Below are 17,007 nucleotides of genomic sequence, written 5' to 3'. Positions count from 1 at the left end.
AATGGATTGGGATTTGTAAAGTTGTGCTATAGAAAATTCTAGTGTTTTAATATCTCTTCATTTAGTTGTTTTTTTTTGTCAATAAGTTATAGTGTTTTAATTTCCTTCTTTTAAGTTGTTTTGAAATGACATGACTTTGAAATGGTTTTCAGTTAGCTGCAATAACTATGATAAAGATTACATTGTTATAGAAATGATTTGTGGATGCTATGGAGTTCTTTAAATTCAATGGGACTTTGCGCTTCAGTACATTCAAAGGAAGGATAATCAAAGTTTTTATTATGGAATTAAATTTTAAAGGAGGACTTGTCATGTATTATTTGTAAATCATGAGTCATTTTCTATTTTATCTCTATATAAATTTATGTAGAACTCTTAGATGATAAGGTCTCGTTCTTTTAAGGAGTGATCCGTTTATTTATTTCATTAAAAAAATAATATTATATATAATATAATAATACTTTTATTAAATTATTTTTTTAAATATTCACTATTAGAAATTAGTGTTTTACCTGCGGATTTTCCTGCGGATTAAAGCTAAAAATCCGCAGGAACACACGTTACCTGCGGATTTATTGGCGGAACCATTTCCCCACGTAAAACCTTCGTGGATAACTGTTTCCTGAGGATTTCTGAATCCGCAGGTAACTTACATGCGGATAAATCCGCAGGAAAACTAAATAAATTCCGCAGCAATTGTTTTATAAACTTAAGGTATTTTCTTACGAATATTCATGCAGAACAAATCTGCAGTACCATTTCTACGAATGTTTTCCAAGGGTATTTCCGCAGGAAATGTCACATGCAGTTGATAATATGTTTCGCATGAAAATCCATAGGTAAATCCGTAGGAAAGTTTCTATTGTATATTTTTGATTTGTACTGGTTTTTTTTCTTCTTCTGAATTTTGATTTATATGAAAATTACACATAATTATAAATACATTTTTAAATATTTAATATTAGTCTTTAGTTGGAATACTATTACAATACTCTGAAACAAAATTTATATCGAATTCACAAATCATACTAAATATTAATTAAAGCATGAACTTCTTAGGAAAACAAAGTCTTAACATTAAAATTTTAATTATAATGTATAAACCAAAGGCTTTACTTTATAGAAAATATGAGTATAATATATACACACATTGTACATGATCATATAAACTAAAATATTTCAAAAACGGGTAAACAATATATATCCTTTTATCTCCTTAAATGTTTGGCAAGAGGTACAACGAGTGTAGTAGGATTGACAATCTTCTTTCTTTTCTTTTGCTCCAGTTGCTTACCAGGAACAAAACTCCATGCAACAACCTGATGCATAAAACATGAAGGCGAAAGTGCTCAGTCAAAAAGTTGCTCATAGTTATACATGACCAAAGTAAAGTTTATTGGGCAAATCCAGTGTCCTATCATTTCACTTCTTCTATATCATCAAACCATAATTTGAGATTGATTCAACGAAACAATAATCTGAGATAGAGAAATTCAAGCTTCATAAAAGAAACTGACATCTTTTTAAAATATTTGCAAGACCAAGTGCTAGCACATTGATATTCACAATTAGCCAGAGGAAATACCTTATATATAAAAGCATTTCCCCATGCTCAATCCGTTCACTTTCTGGAGGATAATCTTTTAATGCCCCTTCATATGCTTCCAGAATTTCAATAGCTTTTGATGCTCTGTTTCGTATTTGAAGTTCAGTACAACAAATATCCACACTAATTTTTTTTAAAAAAAAAAAATCCATTTCAGTAGCACCTATCGATGATACCATTTCTGCTTATAAAAATGGAAGGAAAAAGCAAAAACAAAGGTAGCATACCTTCAATCCTTGGCAAACCACTTCATATGCTTTAGATTTACGATCCATGCAATTTAATGTCAAACCCTTCATTGATAAAGTTTCTATCAACCAGAAGGAGGAACAGACACATAAATAAATAAAAAATACCCAAAGAATCATGATAATTAAGAAATGGAGAGAGGATAAGTAACTTAAGTAAAAAAGATAGGTGGTGTGTTACTTAACTGAAACATGTAACAAGGAAATAAAACATTCAAGATGGCGAAGTAAAAGCAAGCACGAAAAAGTATACCTCCATGATCTGGAATTTTTTTCAAACTGGCATCGGCTGTTTTGAGTTCCTTTTTGTATTGTTTAGTTTCAAAGTATACATCCACATTGTTTTCTGTTACTGATGCATGTAAGAAAAGAAAAGGAGTATGTGTAAGGAATATATTATTATTATAAGAACATAATGATAGCAAAAGAACATCCAATAACAAGGAAAGTAAGGAAAAAGAAGGACAAGCACAATGAAACTGTCATCATTATAAGTTCACTATCCAAAACAGCAACATCAAACCAACCAAACTTTCTCTAGCTCTTATCCTATCTTTTTATTTCCCTTTAAATTCATAACTCTTCCCCCATAAACCAACACTACTCTTCATCAATATTGCACTATACTAAAACAACACATATACTATAAATACCAAATTTCTAGCTACATGAAACTACCTATAGAAACAGAGTGGTGTGTACCAAATAATGTTGTGGACATTATGTGCATGGATAACCAACAAACAGTGTTGACTGAGAAAGTGAACAAAACGGTGCGTTTAATAGGTTTCATAATACAAAACGGTTTCAGAACAATATATACAAGATTAGAGGAATGTAATTGTTACTTAATTGATTAATATAAAGAAAAAGAAGCTATGTTACTTAATTTCATAGTTAGTAATAGACAGTTATTGTTGTGGGGTTTGTTAGGGTCATATTATTTTGAAGAAAAGGAGGGGTAGTTTGTCCTTATATAGTGATAGTCGGTTTGTCTTTAGTTCCAATTAGCAATTCTAATTCAGTTATCCACCTGTGGTTTATCATTTGAAAAATAAATTGCACCTTTTTCTTTTCAACAAGCTGACACTAAAGTTGATGCTCATTGTCTCTGGTTAACACTGATTTCGTTTGTTAGGAGTAACTAAGGTAAGATTTCACTCATTGTATATATTGTTCTGATGTAGGTAATATATACATGAGCTTCTTTTTCTTTCTATTACAAGATTTCACTTGTTCCATAATTAGAGGAATGTAATTGTTACTTAATTGATTAATATAATGATCAAACAAGATTAGAATGATAGAAATTAATAGCTTAAATACAAATTTCTTAAATACAAATTGTTTTCTTTAAGAAATTGTTTTCAATTGTTTTCTAAATAAAACTAGCAGCAGTTTCTAAATAAAGTAGCAGCAAGGTATTTACTATTTAGTGAAGATTTAAAGAAAATAATGAATGGACTGTGACGATTGCTAGTGTGGTTTTTATCAACTTTTCAAATCACTTGTTCCCATTTCCCCCACTTCAATAATACCATGGAATAGGAAAAATGATATACATATACACAATAAATAATCATATGCATGATAATATTTATCATACAGCCACTATTCTTATATCTATCATGTATTCATTTCTATAGTTTTGAAACAAGTTGTCATATAAGTTGAAATCATTAGAAAAACAAAACAAAACAATTATGAGAATTTTGAATTCAAATATTTATTTAATTAAAATTAAGAGAACATCATAAATAAAAATAGAAAAGCAATAAATAAAAAAGGAAGTTGAAATCCAAATACCGTTTTTGCTTATACACTTCTTAGATCTCAGTTCCCTTTTGCCGGAAACACCACTCTTCTTCTTCTCTTGTTTCCACCGCCACCACTCTCACTAAATTAGAAGAAAAACCCTCAATCAGAAGAAAATCAAAACCCTAACTCACTCCAGTTCATGAAAATGAATAATGAAACGAGAATAATGAAAAATGATAGAAATGAGACTGAAATAAAATAGAGTGGCACGCAACACTTACGAAGGCGACGAGGTTACGATGACGAAGTTGAGGTGCAACGTAAATAGCTTAAGATTCGATGGCCGCAAGGTGTGACGGTGGTGGCTAAACCAGAAGAAAATCAAAACCTAACTCATTTTAGTTCACGGAAATGAATAATGAAAATAGCGAGAAACGAGACTGAAATAAAACAGAGTGGCGCAACACTTACGACGGCGACGAGGTTACGATGACTATGGTTGAGATACGGTGGCGAGGTGTGACAGTGGTGACTTGAGATGTGACGGTGGTGATTTGAGATGCGACGGTGAGGTGTGACAGTCGTGGGCTAAGAATACGCGAGTGCGGCGAGTGCGACGGTGTGAGGTTTCTGATACGCAAGGGTTTTTTACTTTTTCTTTCACAAAGTTGTTTTAGGGTTTTAATTAGTTTTTTTTTTTTAACGGGAGGATTTTAATTGTTGAAAATATTTTTTTTCAATTCCATTTTTTTTAAATTCCATTTATTTGTTTTAATAAAATAAAAAGATATAATGACAAAAAACAAAAATAATTTTTTTGTCAAATAAAAAAAAAATCTCATTGCATATGATAATTACAATATAGTTCATTGTATTTACAATATATTTGATTTTATTTTTTTACCTTTGTATGATCAATTATAAATAAATATCCATAAATAGAATATAAATTTTGGATCATCTCAATCAAAGTCACTCTTAATTTCTCTCTATCTTTTTTAATTATATACTTTTTTTTTGTTAAATCAAAAATTTATATTATATAAATTATAGATATAAAATTTTATATAAATCTAAAATAATGTAATATATTATCGAAACTCATAATGATTAATTGAACCTCATAATGACTAATGATAATCAATAAATATCTACAAATCAATAATTTTAATGTTTATATATGATTTTTCTTTACTTTTTTAAAAACAAATATAATAATTATATTTTTGGGAATTTCTATAGTAAATTTAAAAATTTATTTATTTTGATATTATCAAACTAAATCGTGAATGGTTAAATAATATGTCAATTAGTTTGACTATATTTTAAATTTAATATCATTAAATTTTTAAGTTGTATCTTTTGATTCTATTTTCAAATAACATTTTTTGTCATAATTTTAATTAAAAATAAAATTTTAATTATGAAAACAATTTATTTAATTACTGAATTCAAAATTAAATAGATAAATTTATCAAAACTCTTAATTCAATGAATTTAACAGACAATATACTATAAAATTTAAAAATCACAATAATATTACTAGAGGAGCGGGTTCGGGTGCAGAAATATAACACTCCAAAACATTCGTTCTTCAAATTTTAATTTACCTGCGGAATTTCCTAATGATGAAATACTCTTAAACTTTGCAATGAAGTTTGCTCGGAATTTGCTGCGGAATTTGCTGCAGAAGTTGCTGCGGACAATTGCCGCAGATAAATCCTATGGAAAAAGATGAAGTTTGCTGCGGACGTATAGTCGTATGTAAATCCGCAGCAAATGAAAACGTTACCTGCCGTGTTACCTGCGGAACACGAAACCGCAGGAAAAGTCTTACGATAAATGTGGACAGCAGGAAAATTCTCACGTATTACTAGCGGATATAATTCCACAGGCGAATCCGCAGGTAAAAAGCAGATTTCTAGTAGTGATTAGTGTATTTATTATAATTATAAATAGAAAATAAAAGATATTAATTGCGAGTGACATATAGTATATATTAAATCTATAGTTGAAAATAATAATAATTAATATCATATTTAAAATTAAAAAACATTTATTTTGATATTATTTTAACCAATGAGTTTTTATTATAAGATGAAGACAAAAATTAAAGAAAAAATTATAGTGAAATATTGCGAAATAAGAATCAACATATTTGTTACATTAAATAATGAGTTATAATATTATATTTATTTTCGTCTATTAACTTAAGTTGATAGGATACAAATTTATATTTATGTATTTGGATAGAACTTTGATTAAAAATTCTCTAAATAATTTGAGATAAAATTAATTAATCTTCCTTGAGTATTTTTTGACGAAATATAAATTGATCAATATTCATATAATTATCTTAAAATATGAGATAAATATATTAAAAATATTCATATTCAAATTCTACTAAAAGTAACATTGTTTTAATAATATCAACTAGTCAAAGAATAGAACAATATAAGCAATATATAACTTAGAAAATAAAAAAAGTTATTTAATTTGTGATTAATAAAGTAAATATAATTGATCCATGAGTAACGTGATGTCTGCCGTCTAGCACTATTACTGGAACTTTCGTTGTCTCAAAAACTGCAAATAAAATAGTATATAGTATATTAGATAAATTGAATGAATAACCAAACTAATATGATATGTATTTTTTAATTAAAATGGTTGTAGTTCCCTAGAAACTAACTGCATCATTATTTGTGAACAGTATTGATTTTGAAAGAAATTAAGTTAAGAAGATGGATTTAAAAAAATTGAGGTTAAGAGAATGAATTTGAATTTTGAAACGACATTTTACAATTGAGATTAAAAGAATTAATTTTGTAAAAAATAAACTATCTTTTTTGAGATATAAATATCAATTTAATTATATTTTATTTATAAATTAAGAAAATTATTATTAACACTAGTTAATAAAATTATCAGCAAATAGTATTAACGGTCATTTTATAATTAGCATCAAGATAACTTTACTTCCAAATTATATATAAAACTCTTATCATTGCATGTTATATTTATGTACTATCTATTTTTGCAAATTTCTTATTTTTTGTCTTTTTTGTAAATTTTTAATTTCAATTTATTATATATATATATATATATATATATATATAAACTAATTATTCTTAACATATATACTTACCATATCTAAAATGTTTTTACGAACTTTGATTCCTTTGGTCCCGTATATTCATATGCAAATTCTTCCATATTATTCGTTATTTGCATCTTTGCATCAAAACATGGATTAAAGAGTTCAATATATGGAATCATTGTGCATTCATCAAAGCTACCAATAGTATACCTACAAATTTAAAGAAAGTTTTGGAACACATATATTAGTCAAGCGCATAAGGTTCTATGATAGCCCCTATCATAGAAGTCTTTTGACAAATTAGTTAATAGAAACCACCCATGGTTGAAATATTCATATCAACACTTATTTTTCGATTATTCTAAAGTTAGTCAAATATATTGTTTAGAGAGAATAATTTAAGACTGCAATTTTTTCCCTTTCAAATTTCAAGTAATTATTTTATTGATAAATTACATATAAACAAAACACAGTGATGAAATATAAAAATTAATATAATGAGGAAGGTAACAACCCTTTGTTAGTATAAATATTGATTAAGGAATGAAATGAACACAAATTAAACAATATGCTTACTTTAAATATTCAAGTCCATTGTATCCATCCTTGCCATCATGAAGTGAAAGATTGAGTTCCATTGCAGCACGAATAATTCTCTACAAATATATAGGACAAGAAGTTCACTAATTTTGCATATGCTTCTCAAATAAATAAAACAAATAAAAAATTTAATTATTCTATACGGTTAGGAGAGACTCACAAACCAACAATAACTTTATATTTTAAAAGTTGTTTATAATTAAAATTTTATATTAAAAAATATATCACAATTAATTACATGTATGATTCTTTTAATTCAATAATTGTAATTGATTGATAGTGTATAATATTATAATATTGAGGGAAGATCAATTATAGAACTTGTTGTTAGGATACCGATATATAGATTATATCATATATAGGCTTCCATATATCAAATTATTCCTATTTACATATTCATCTCTTATAACAAAGTAATTATGAAAGGTAAGATGTAAACAAGAAGTAATAAAGATTAATTTTAAGTTAGAAGTGTAAATCAATATGGTAAATCAAGACTCAAAGTAGAAAATCATATATTTATTTGTATCATTTGTAATGTAATGATCCATAGTTAATTAATAAATATTTTACCATTAAGTTGTTCAAATTTATAATCTGGTATTTCCATTAAAGTTTTCCACATCTTGATCATATAAAACTAATAGCTAATATGTTTTACCTTATCTAAAATTGAATGAGTAGACATCCATCTTCCACGATCTAAATCAAGCATCTCAACATTTGTTAAGCATTCAAATCCATTGGTAGTAGCACCTGCACACAAAAATGTTCAAATAAACTTTAGTTCAAATGCAACTATTAAAAATGTTCAAAAATAAAGATATATAACTATCATAATTAATGATTCACCTTCAAAACTTCCTTTTGAAAGTGATGATCGTTTAGAGTTCAAATGCAACTCAATAGTTGATTGCATAGTTGTTTGCTCAACATTTGTACATTCAAATATTGTACAATGATGTTTCACATGTTGAATTTCCAATGATGTCTTCATCTAGCATAACATAAATGAAAATAAATGAATTTTCATGTATCAAGTGTATTTAATAATTCCATAGTTGCATATATGTGTCAATATATGTAAAGACTATGTACACTTTCATGCATACCAACTTTGTACTTGAACTTCAGTGCTACAAAAAAGTGGAAATAACAACCAAAATTTTGTCTACAACTTATAAATCGTACCAACTTTTCTTCTAGATAAAAATTCTCCTGCAATTGTGCTTGTTTGAAAGCTCCGAGTTCTTCAACTCCTTGCCCAAACTAAAAACATACAAAAAGGTTAATTGAATAGAAAAATAATTATTTACTATATTTAAAAAAATTTCAATCATCAACTTCAATAACCTGAAATACGGTGTATTGATTCTCAATTGAAGCACATGAACTCGCTCCCATCTGTTCTAAATATGTTGGCATCTCTATATAAGGAGCGTCATCTACGTTGTGTGCATGGTGTAGTAAAGATAGTTCTCCACATTCCTTATCACGAGCTAATTTCAATAGTTTCTTATAAATAAGATTTTTGTCATCTTCATCTATCTGCTTCTTAATCGGGCGATTATACAATTGTTTGATGTCTCCATCTAAAAATGAAGTAATATCAATGAAATTTCTTTTTCGACATGAATAAATAGAATGTACTATATTGATTCATGTGTTTCCAATGTTTCACCTCTCATTTCACGCGATGAAAGAGATCGATTTAGGGTTCTCCACTTTGTATTACATCGCGGTATGGGCGTACCAGGAGCTATTGCCATAGACGCGAGCAAATACATTAGATTGCTTGTTTGTCTATGGTCGAGTTCAAATCGAAAATGGTTATCAGAATAATAGTTCTTTGCAATTGCATGCCCAAATTTATCTTCGGACAATGGATGACACTGAATTCGAACACGAACTTTCACCTTAAACATCGGTAACACCATAGTATTTTAATGTTAAGGAAATTTACATTTACATGAATCATTTTTTAGAATATTTTATTATTTAATTATATTTTAATAATATCATGTGGACAAATATTTGTGTATTAATTATATTAATTATTTATCAATTAAAAGCTTTAATTTATTGATGATCAAAAAAGTTAGATTTCTATGATAATTAATTGATACGAGTTCAATAGGAGTGGTTTCACTAATAACCCATTTAAAAATAACATGAACTCTAATTGGTCATCACCCTATATATAATCTATAATCCCCAAATACCGGACACAACATTAAAGCAACTAGTGTTATGAGTAGAGATTATTTAAGATTGGCGTTAAGAAACTATGAAAGCGGTAAATCTAAGTAATTCTAATAAATCAACATGTTATAGATCTAAATTGTTTATATACATGGTCATTTTTTATTCAGTTTCTACACTTTTAGTATGATTATATGTCTAATTTAAATATTAAATGTCGTATATAATTATTAAATTAATTCAAACATTATTATCACCTTGAAACATATGAAACAAATTTGAGTACATAGACAATAATTAGCATATACGATACCTGTGCAGGATATTGTGTTTTATCTGAAAAATCGTCATCAATCCATGCATAAGGGTCCATGTACATTTTTCCTTTAGATGATGCCTCAAAAATTCCATGAAGCTTCCTATCACTATAGTTGAATAGAAACAAAGGCAACCCGGGATCAATATTTTGCACATAGGAAAAGTGTCGTGTCGGTAGTCCTGTTAAATCAAACAAAAATTCTTAAGTATTAATAAGTGATAACATAATTTTTTGGTCAACAGAGGAAAATCATAAATTTTTTTGAATATAATCATTCGATTTTTAGGAAAATGAGATTTTATTATCTACAAATCAATCGAGAGATATGTAAAACTTACTTAATGATTGTTTTAGTCAAAATTCGAATTCGAGTATTTTCGATGAAAAAATTACAATAAAAGACCTAAAAGTAACAATTTCATTAAGTGTTGCATAGGCAGGCACTAGACAATGTCAAATTTCTTGTGCAAAGTATTGTTGTCAAGTTCATGTTTTTAGACTCATACTAATTGTGGTTTTGGAAAATTGATTTTGATTAAATTGATTTTGCATTATTGATGTCTTAGGGGTGTGTCCAAATAAAGTGTCTAAATCACACAATTAACATAATACCTCTAAAGGAAGCACTAAAAACTATACCAATCGGAGAGTAAAATGTGACCTACACTATAATCCAATAAGTGAATTTATTGTTTATGTTTGGATATGTTGACATGAAAATGTGTTAAACAATAAAATTGAGTGTCAAAAATAGATTTAGAGACAAATACTACAAATTATAATTTTACGTTAAAATCATTTCAATAAACAAAATCGATTCTAATTACAAATCCCCAAACATATCAAATTCAATTTTAAATCTTTAATCACAAAAGCGAATCCAAAGATGCGCTAACAAAAATTATAATATGCTACACATGCTACCATAAAATCAATCAAATGCAAAAGACTAACCAAAGAGTTGTTTAGATAGACATTCTTTCATTGTATTCTTAGTGCATCCAAATATGACCCCACCAAGTTGATCCTTTCTCAGATTCCTATCACATAAATTCCTATTACAAGTTTGTGTTTTCCATTCTGTCCTCATCCTGTCACAAGGGGAGAAAACTATTACATTGCACAATCAATGGCAAAAAGTAGAGCATAAAGAAATCTATAGGATTAAGCTCATAAATTAATCATAAAAAAGGTTCAAGTTTTAAAAGTTTAACGATTTAATTTATATATAATGTCTGTAAAAAAATTTGACATCGGCAATAGATTATAATAGTTAAATTATTAAGAATATTTAATTTTAATTATAATATTGTTTTCACTCCACACATTCAGAAAAAGTAAAACACATGTAATATTGTTCTCATTCCACACATGATCATATAAAACTAACAAGAAAAAGTAAAATAAAAAACAAAACAAAAAATCTATGAATTTTTTAACACATACAAAACAAAATTTAAAATAAAAAAAAAAGCAAAAGAATTGAGACCGACAGAAAGAAAGATACTTGAAGATTTTTTTAGAAAGGCTAAGGAAGAAAATCCAACACAAATTAAGAGAAAAACGTGAAGAAATATTTCTATAGCACAAATTGTACATATCTTTTCAAGTGATATATATGAAGTACCTCATAATTTGTACATGGAATATGGGACCACATTTTGTGTATGAGTTTTACTAGAAAATTTAAAAATACAACTCTTGATGGGAGACAAAGAAGTCATGTGGCATGGCACGTTACCTTTTTCTCTTTGACTCGATTAATTAATAACATTCATTTCCATTTGAAATGATTTTGTCATGCGTTTTATTGGTTTTACCACAGTATTTATTAGTTAATATATAAGATATTTATTTTTGAAAATCAAATACAAATAAAAATGATATTTAAAAAATCATGAATTTCCTATTTTAGTTGTTTCATTTAAAATTCATAAATTATGTTATTACCTTTAAAATTTATGATTTTATCCAATGAATAAAATTGAGATCTTAGCTATCGTAAATTTGTGTATGATACACCTTATACTAATATTATTAGGATAAATACAATTGAAATATACTATCAATTAAATACAAAATATGAAAATAAGGTAACTATTTTTAAAAATATTTAAAAGCTCTAAATTTTATATAATTTATGTTATTACCTTTATTCCTTTTTGAAAAAACAAATGCGTTTCAATCTATTTGTTTATTAAGACCTAAAAGGCTAAAAACCCAAAAAAATAACTAAGAAACTGAAAATTGAACATTACAAAAGCAAAGTCTCCAAAAAGCAGTAAGGAAGGCCCAATAACATTACAAATGATTCCAAATTGGATTCCAGTACAAGAGCCCAGTTTTGCACTGAGAAAAGTAAAAAACACTCTTTGTTCCGACAAACTTGTTGAAAATGATCTTTAATTTTTGTTTTTTAATTTATTAGGATGAAAGGTAATTTAGGTAATTCAAAGAATTTTTGGTGTGTTAGGGTTTGAACTTTTGTCACTAAATACCTATTTTGTTTAAATTAATAAAATATTTTATGCATCTGCACGAATCAAATAAAGGGTTGTAAAAGGTTGATTGCTATACAAAGAAAGAAAATATACAAATAGTTTATAAAACATATTTAATTGCAAAATATGAAGAAAAAAAAATAATATGTGATTGTTATAAATGTCTCAAGTTATGCATTGCAAAAAGTGTCCCAAGTGATCTTTAAAATTATTTAATTAAGTAATGAAAAACCACATCAAAGATTTACTATTTTGTGAATATAACTGTTGTGTGTTAGATTTTAAGTTTCAAACAAAAATTTCCTATTTGGATACTTCACAATTTTATTTATAAAATATTCAACATACACGTTAAAAATCAAATATATATTTACTAATTATTTAATCCATCTTCAAGGCATCAATTTATTAACAAGAGTTAAATATTATAACCGCCTCAAAAAAAAATGACTTAAATTATATTCGAGACAAATTTTATGTCAAATTTTATGAACATTAAACTATTTTGTGTCAAATGTTTTGTTTAAATATCATTACTCGTAATTTGTATATGCAATTTATGTTTTTCTAACTCTAACACTCATTCCAATTTACTATTCCTAATTGGAAGAGATAAAGGTTGAAGATCTGATTATTCTATAGAAATGTAGCAATAAGTCCAAGAGAATTTATTTTTTGAATCAAAAGTTCAAGAGGATGGGAATATAAAATTAATTAACTAAATTATTAGAATAAGATAAGATTATGAAAAATCTAACTTCTGGATGCAGGCATATCGGACCTTCAACGTTTTACTGATTACATTAATTGCTGTTTTTTTGGGTCAATTATTTGATCTGTTTTATATTCTTAAACGTGTCTCTTTCGGAAGAAAATGTATTACAGTACTATACTTAACAAACATCAGCAATTTTGTGCTGTTTGTGACTTTTATTTAGTTATTGGCTGCAATCTTGTTTTGTTTATGACTTTTATTTGGTTAGGGATAAAAAATTTATTTTTTAAAAAATTAATATTGAAATTTTTTTTGTTGAATAAGTTTTCATTTTCTATAAAATTTCACTATTATATTTTTAGTCTTTATAGTCCTTGATTTTAAATCTATTATTGTATATCATTGAAAAATTTGAATGATTTTATGTAGTAATATTTATGAAATGTTTTAAAAAAAATTTACAAAAATTTATAATTTTTAAATAAATAATTAATTAAATATGAATTTTTAAGTTTTTGCTGCTTAAAAATTTATATTTAATTTATCGTATGTTAAAAGTTCTAAATTTTTATAAGAAAATTTTCTGATAATGTTGTAAACAATATTTCACAATATTATTCATAAATTCAAAGAATACATAATAGTTGATTTAAAATTAAAGATAAAAATTAAAAATAATAAATTGACGAATTTTTTTTAAAATTAAAATAAAATAATTAAATTTATTTTTATCTTTTAAAAAAGATGGTAAATAAATTTTATAATGACCGAAAACTTATTTAAACAAACTACTAAATTAGTTGGATGTGAGGCTTTACCTATATGGACTATGGTTTAGTTTTTTTATAGTTAAATTACCCTTCTTTTTCCATTGGGTCGACATCATTAATAATTGAAATCACATCATTTAAGTAATCCACATTTTTAAATTAGTTGCTCCATTCTATTATTATACTCCCTCAAATCCTTTTCTTACATTCAATCCTATTTAAAATTAGGTTATTTTTCATTATAAATATAAGAAACAAATACTATATTTTTAATTTTTTTAGTTATTAAAATTCCATTTATATCTCTTATTTTATTTTACTTAGAATCCTTATGCAACTGAATTTTCTTTAATGAGTACTGTTAACGGATTTTTATGAAAATAAATAAAGGCAATATATTTTTTTCTTATAAGTGATTCTTTAATATTTATTTCATAAAAATTAATAAATAAGAGCAATGAGTGTAGTTCAGCTATTGGTGCAAGTGTATGTTTCACAGATTTCATTCTTTTAAAGTGAGTAATTTATTTTAAAAAATAAAATAAATAATATCAATTATTAATAATAAAATAAATTGGTATATTATATATACACATGTCTAACCAATTATAGTAATTATAATATATATTATTCATTCAGTCATTTTATGGATATTTTAGAAGCCAAATTAATGTTTCAAATTAACTACATTAGACCTTGATTTTTCAACTTTGCAAATATTGCAATATTATCCCATGAATCTGACAAAATCACCAAGGATTACTGCAATTTTGATAATGATAACAACTACATTATTTTACACCGAAATTTATTTATACAAATTACCAATGCATATAATATAAATGTGGATAAATGAAAATGAAAACTAACAACCACATCTTTATTCCTAATAAAGAATATTTAAACATATAAAGTAACTATTACTCTCGCGTATGTACATATAGTTCGGTTGATGAGTTAAAATATATTGAAAAAAATTTAAATAGAAATCTTAAATTTAAATTTAAGAAACCAACATAACTTTAATAGAATATTAATATTTGCATATAAAATAAATATAAAACTACAATTAGTTTTCACAAATGACATCATATAAACTGCTCTCTGATTGAAATTTATAACCCTACCTGAAAGACTTTCAACTTAGAATAAAAAAATAATTTTTATCTAAAATAATCCCTCTTGACTCTTGTGGATATTTTACGTATGCCAATTTTGTATTAAGCTGAAATTGAAGTCCTAGTGTTTACATGAATAATTCAAATGAAATTATGAGTATAAATTTCAACCTTATCATTATATTATGAAAAAAATATATATATTCAGTTAGGATCCAAATATTATTTTTGACTCAATGATATTCCAAACCTAGTCTCTTAAATATTAAAAAAAAAAAAAATCCGTTCAACAAAATATATATATTAGTCAAATTTCAAGTCACTTGCAAAGACCAAACTTCTTTTAAAAATGAAATAAAAAAACTATGATATCTTTTTCATTGTGTCAATAATTAACTATATCATGTGTTAGGTCAAGGTTGCATTGTTCTATATATATCTCTACCAAAAGATCCACTCATCACAACTCATCTACCTCCTAAGTTAATTAATTTCCTAACCATATGGCTACACTTATTTCCCAAAGTATATTTTTCTTCATTCTCCTCTCTTTCTACACTCTCACAATCATAGTTGCACAAGATGAGACCGGTTTTGTGAGCTCAATAGATCCTAAGTTACTTAGAAAAAAACAACATGCAAGCCATTTTAGGTTTTATTGGCAAGACATCGTGGGTGGAAACAATGCCACCTCAATTCCAATAATTCCTCCACTCCCTAAATTCAACAATTCATTTAGTGCTTTTGGTTTGGTGAGAATAATTGACAATGCTTTAACCGTTGGACCAAATTTAAGCTCAAAGCTTTTGGGAAGAGCTCAAGGGTTTTATGCCTCTACCTCACAAACCGAGCTAGATTTTCTTATGGTTATGAATTTTGCCTTATTTGAAGGAAAATATAATGGAAGCACAATTACTATATTGGGAAGAAATGTTGCTAACAATAAGGTTAGAGAGTTGCCTGTGATTGGTGGAAGTGGTGTTTTTAGGTTTGCTAAGGGATATGCTGAAGCTAGCACTTATTCTTTTGATCCCTTATCGGGGGATGCTACCATTGAATATAATGTCTATGTTTCTCATCAAATATAATTTATTTTTTATGCTTTGTATTGTTAATAACTTGTGATGATGCTCATGAGCTTTGCATGTTTCATGTGAGGGTTTAGCTCATCATATAAGCCTTTCTTATTTGTGTGTAATTGTAGTTGGTATCATAATTTTAATAATATTTTATAGGCTTATAATTGCAGTTTTACTCTCTCTATTTATACTTATTTATAAAATTGGTCCTCCTATTTTAAAAGGCGACAGTTTTGAATTTTTTAACTAAAAAATGATGACGTAAGATGTTTTAAATAATATGTTATATGATACGATAATGTAGAGTGATTAACACTCATGAAATTGAAATCAAACGCTGTGAAAATTTGAATTTGAACTTCGAAATTTTTTCATATTTTTAATTTAATTAATTACATATGAATAACTAATGCATCTAGATGGTTCTATATCATATAATTGTATGTCACGTCATTTAAAATATATTAAATCGTCATTTTTTTAGTTCAAAAATCTGAGAGAGACCAAAACTGTAGACTTTTAAAATAAAAGGACTAATTCTGTAAATCAGTATAAATATAGAAACCAAAATTACAATTAAACATATTTTATATTATTAAAAAATATTTTATTTTATATTTAAATTAATTGTTCCCACCACACTTTGTTTTTTGGCAATGCTACAGAAAAGATGTAAAGTGTAATAAAATAAAATATTATATTTATTTTTTATTATTATAAAATTATTATTTACGAAAAATACTTATGATTACATTTTAAATTATATTTTTGAGAGGTCAATATTAGACACATACAAATGATATAGTAATGAAAATAATCTACATTTGAAAGTGTGGGACAAATATTTAATCATAGATATGTCCAATTTGTCAAATTATTGACTTGGTATATATTTTGTACGCATATATTTTCAATATAATATTATACAATTATCCACACACCCCATTAAAACAATTATGGCCTAATGACTTAGTCGACTACTATGAATGAA

The 17,007-nt window shown here is 26.3% G+C and overlaps 2 protein-coding genes and 1 long non-coding RNA gene across 4 annotated transcripts; 1 reads left to right on the top strand and 2 right to left on the bottom strand.

Moving 5' to 3' along the window:
- Positions 1 to 1,052: 1,052 nt before the first annotated feature.
- LOC101504406 (uncharacterized) lies at positions 1,053 to 4,098 on the bottom strand. Of its 2 annotated transcripts, XR_001144233.3 has the most exons (7): positions 4,084 to 4,098; positions 3,894 to 3,977; positions 3,661 to 3,751; positions 2,108 to 2,206; positions 1,834 to 1,916; positions 1,586 to 1,690; positions 1,053 to 1,319 (listed from the first exon to the last, which is right to left on the bottom strand). It is a non-coding gene; the product is annotated as an uncharacterized lncRNA (long non-coding RNA). The 2 variants fall into 2 exon arrangements; XR_012163521.1 differs by having other exon boundaries at positions 1,834 to 2,206.
- A 1,912-nt stretch (positions 4,099 to 6,010) lies between these two features.
- Positions 6,011 to 11,404, bottom strand: LOC113787016 (uncharacterized). Its single transcript, XM_073370548.1, has 11 exons — positions 11,341 to 11,404; positions 10,788 to 10,924; positions 9,828 to 10,012; positions 8,994 to 9,228; positions 8,666 to 8,904; positions 8,504 to 8,581; positions 8,165 to 8,309; positions 7,974 to 8,068; positions 7,289 to 7,368; positions 6,761 to 6,922; positions 6,011 to 6,198 (listed from the first exon to the last, which is right to left on the bottom strand). The coding sequence occupies exons 2-10, from the start codon at positions 10,921 to 10,923 to the stop codon at positions 6,766 to 6,768; spliced, it is 1,350 nt and encodes a 449-aa protein (XP_073226649.1). The 5' UTR covers position 10,924; positions 11,341 to 11,404; the 3' UTR covers positions 6,011 to 6,198; positions 6,761 to 6,765.
- Positions 11,405 to 15,388: 3,984 nt separating this feature from the next.
- On the top strand, positions 15,389 to 16,185 carry LOC101504628 (dirigent protein 22-like). The gene has a single exon (XM_004506761.4). The coding sequence runs from the start codon at positions 15,441 to 15,443 to the stop codon at positions 16,023 to 16,025; it is 585 nt and encodes a 194-aa protein (XP_004506818.1). The 5' UTR covers positions 15,389 to 15,440; the 3' UTR covers positions 16,026 to 16,185.
- The last annotated feature ends 822 nt before the right edge of the window (positions 16,186 to 17,007 follow it).

The sequence above is a fragment of the Cicer arietinum genome, chromosome 6 (assembly GCF_000331145.2).
Source record: "Cicer arietinum cultivar CDC Frontier isolate Library 1 chromosome 6, Cicar.CDCFrontier_v2.0, whole genome shotgun sequence".
Classification (NCBI taxonomy): domain Eukaryota; kingdom Viridiplantae; phylum Streptophyta; class Magnoliopsida; order Fabales; family Fabaceae; genus Cicer; species Cicer arietinum.
Note: the sequence above shows the minus strand (reverse complement) of the source record. Positions and strands in the feature narration are given on the sequence as shown.

Excerpts from the sequence above, each read along its gene's own strand:
- LOC113787016 (XM_073370548.1), bottom strand. The coding sequence starts at position 10,923 with ATGAGGACAGAATGGAAAACACAAACTTGTAATAGGAATTTATGTGAT. Across the intron at positions 8,310-8,503 it reads TTTATCTAGAAGAAAAGTTG|ATGAAGACATCATTGGAAAT; the intron begins GTACGATTTATA and ends ATGTTATGCTAG. Across the intron at positions 7,369-7,973 it reads CTCATTCAATTTTAGATAAG|AGAATTATTCGTGCTGCAAT; the intron begins GTAAAACATATT and ends ATATATTTGTAG.
- LOC101504628 (XM_004506761.4), top strand. The coding sequence starts at position 15,441 with ATGGCTACACTTATTTCCCAAAGTATATTTTTCTTCATTCTCCTCTCT.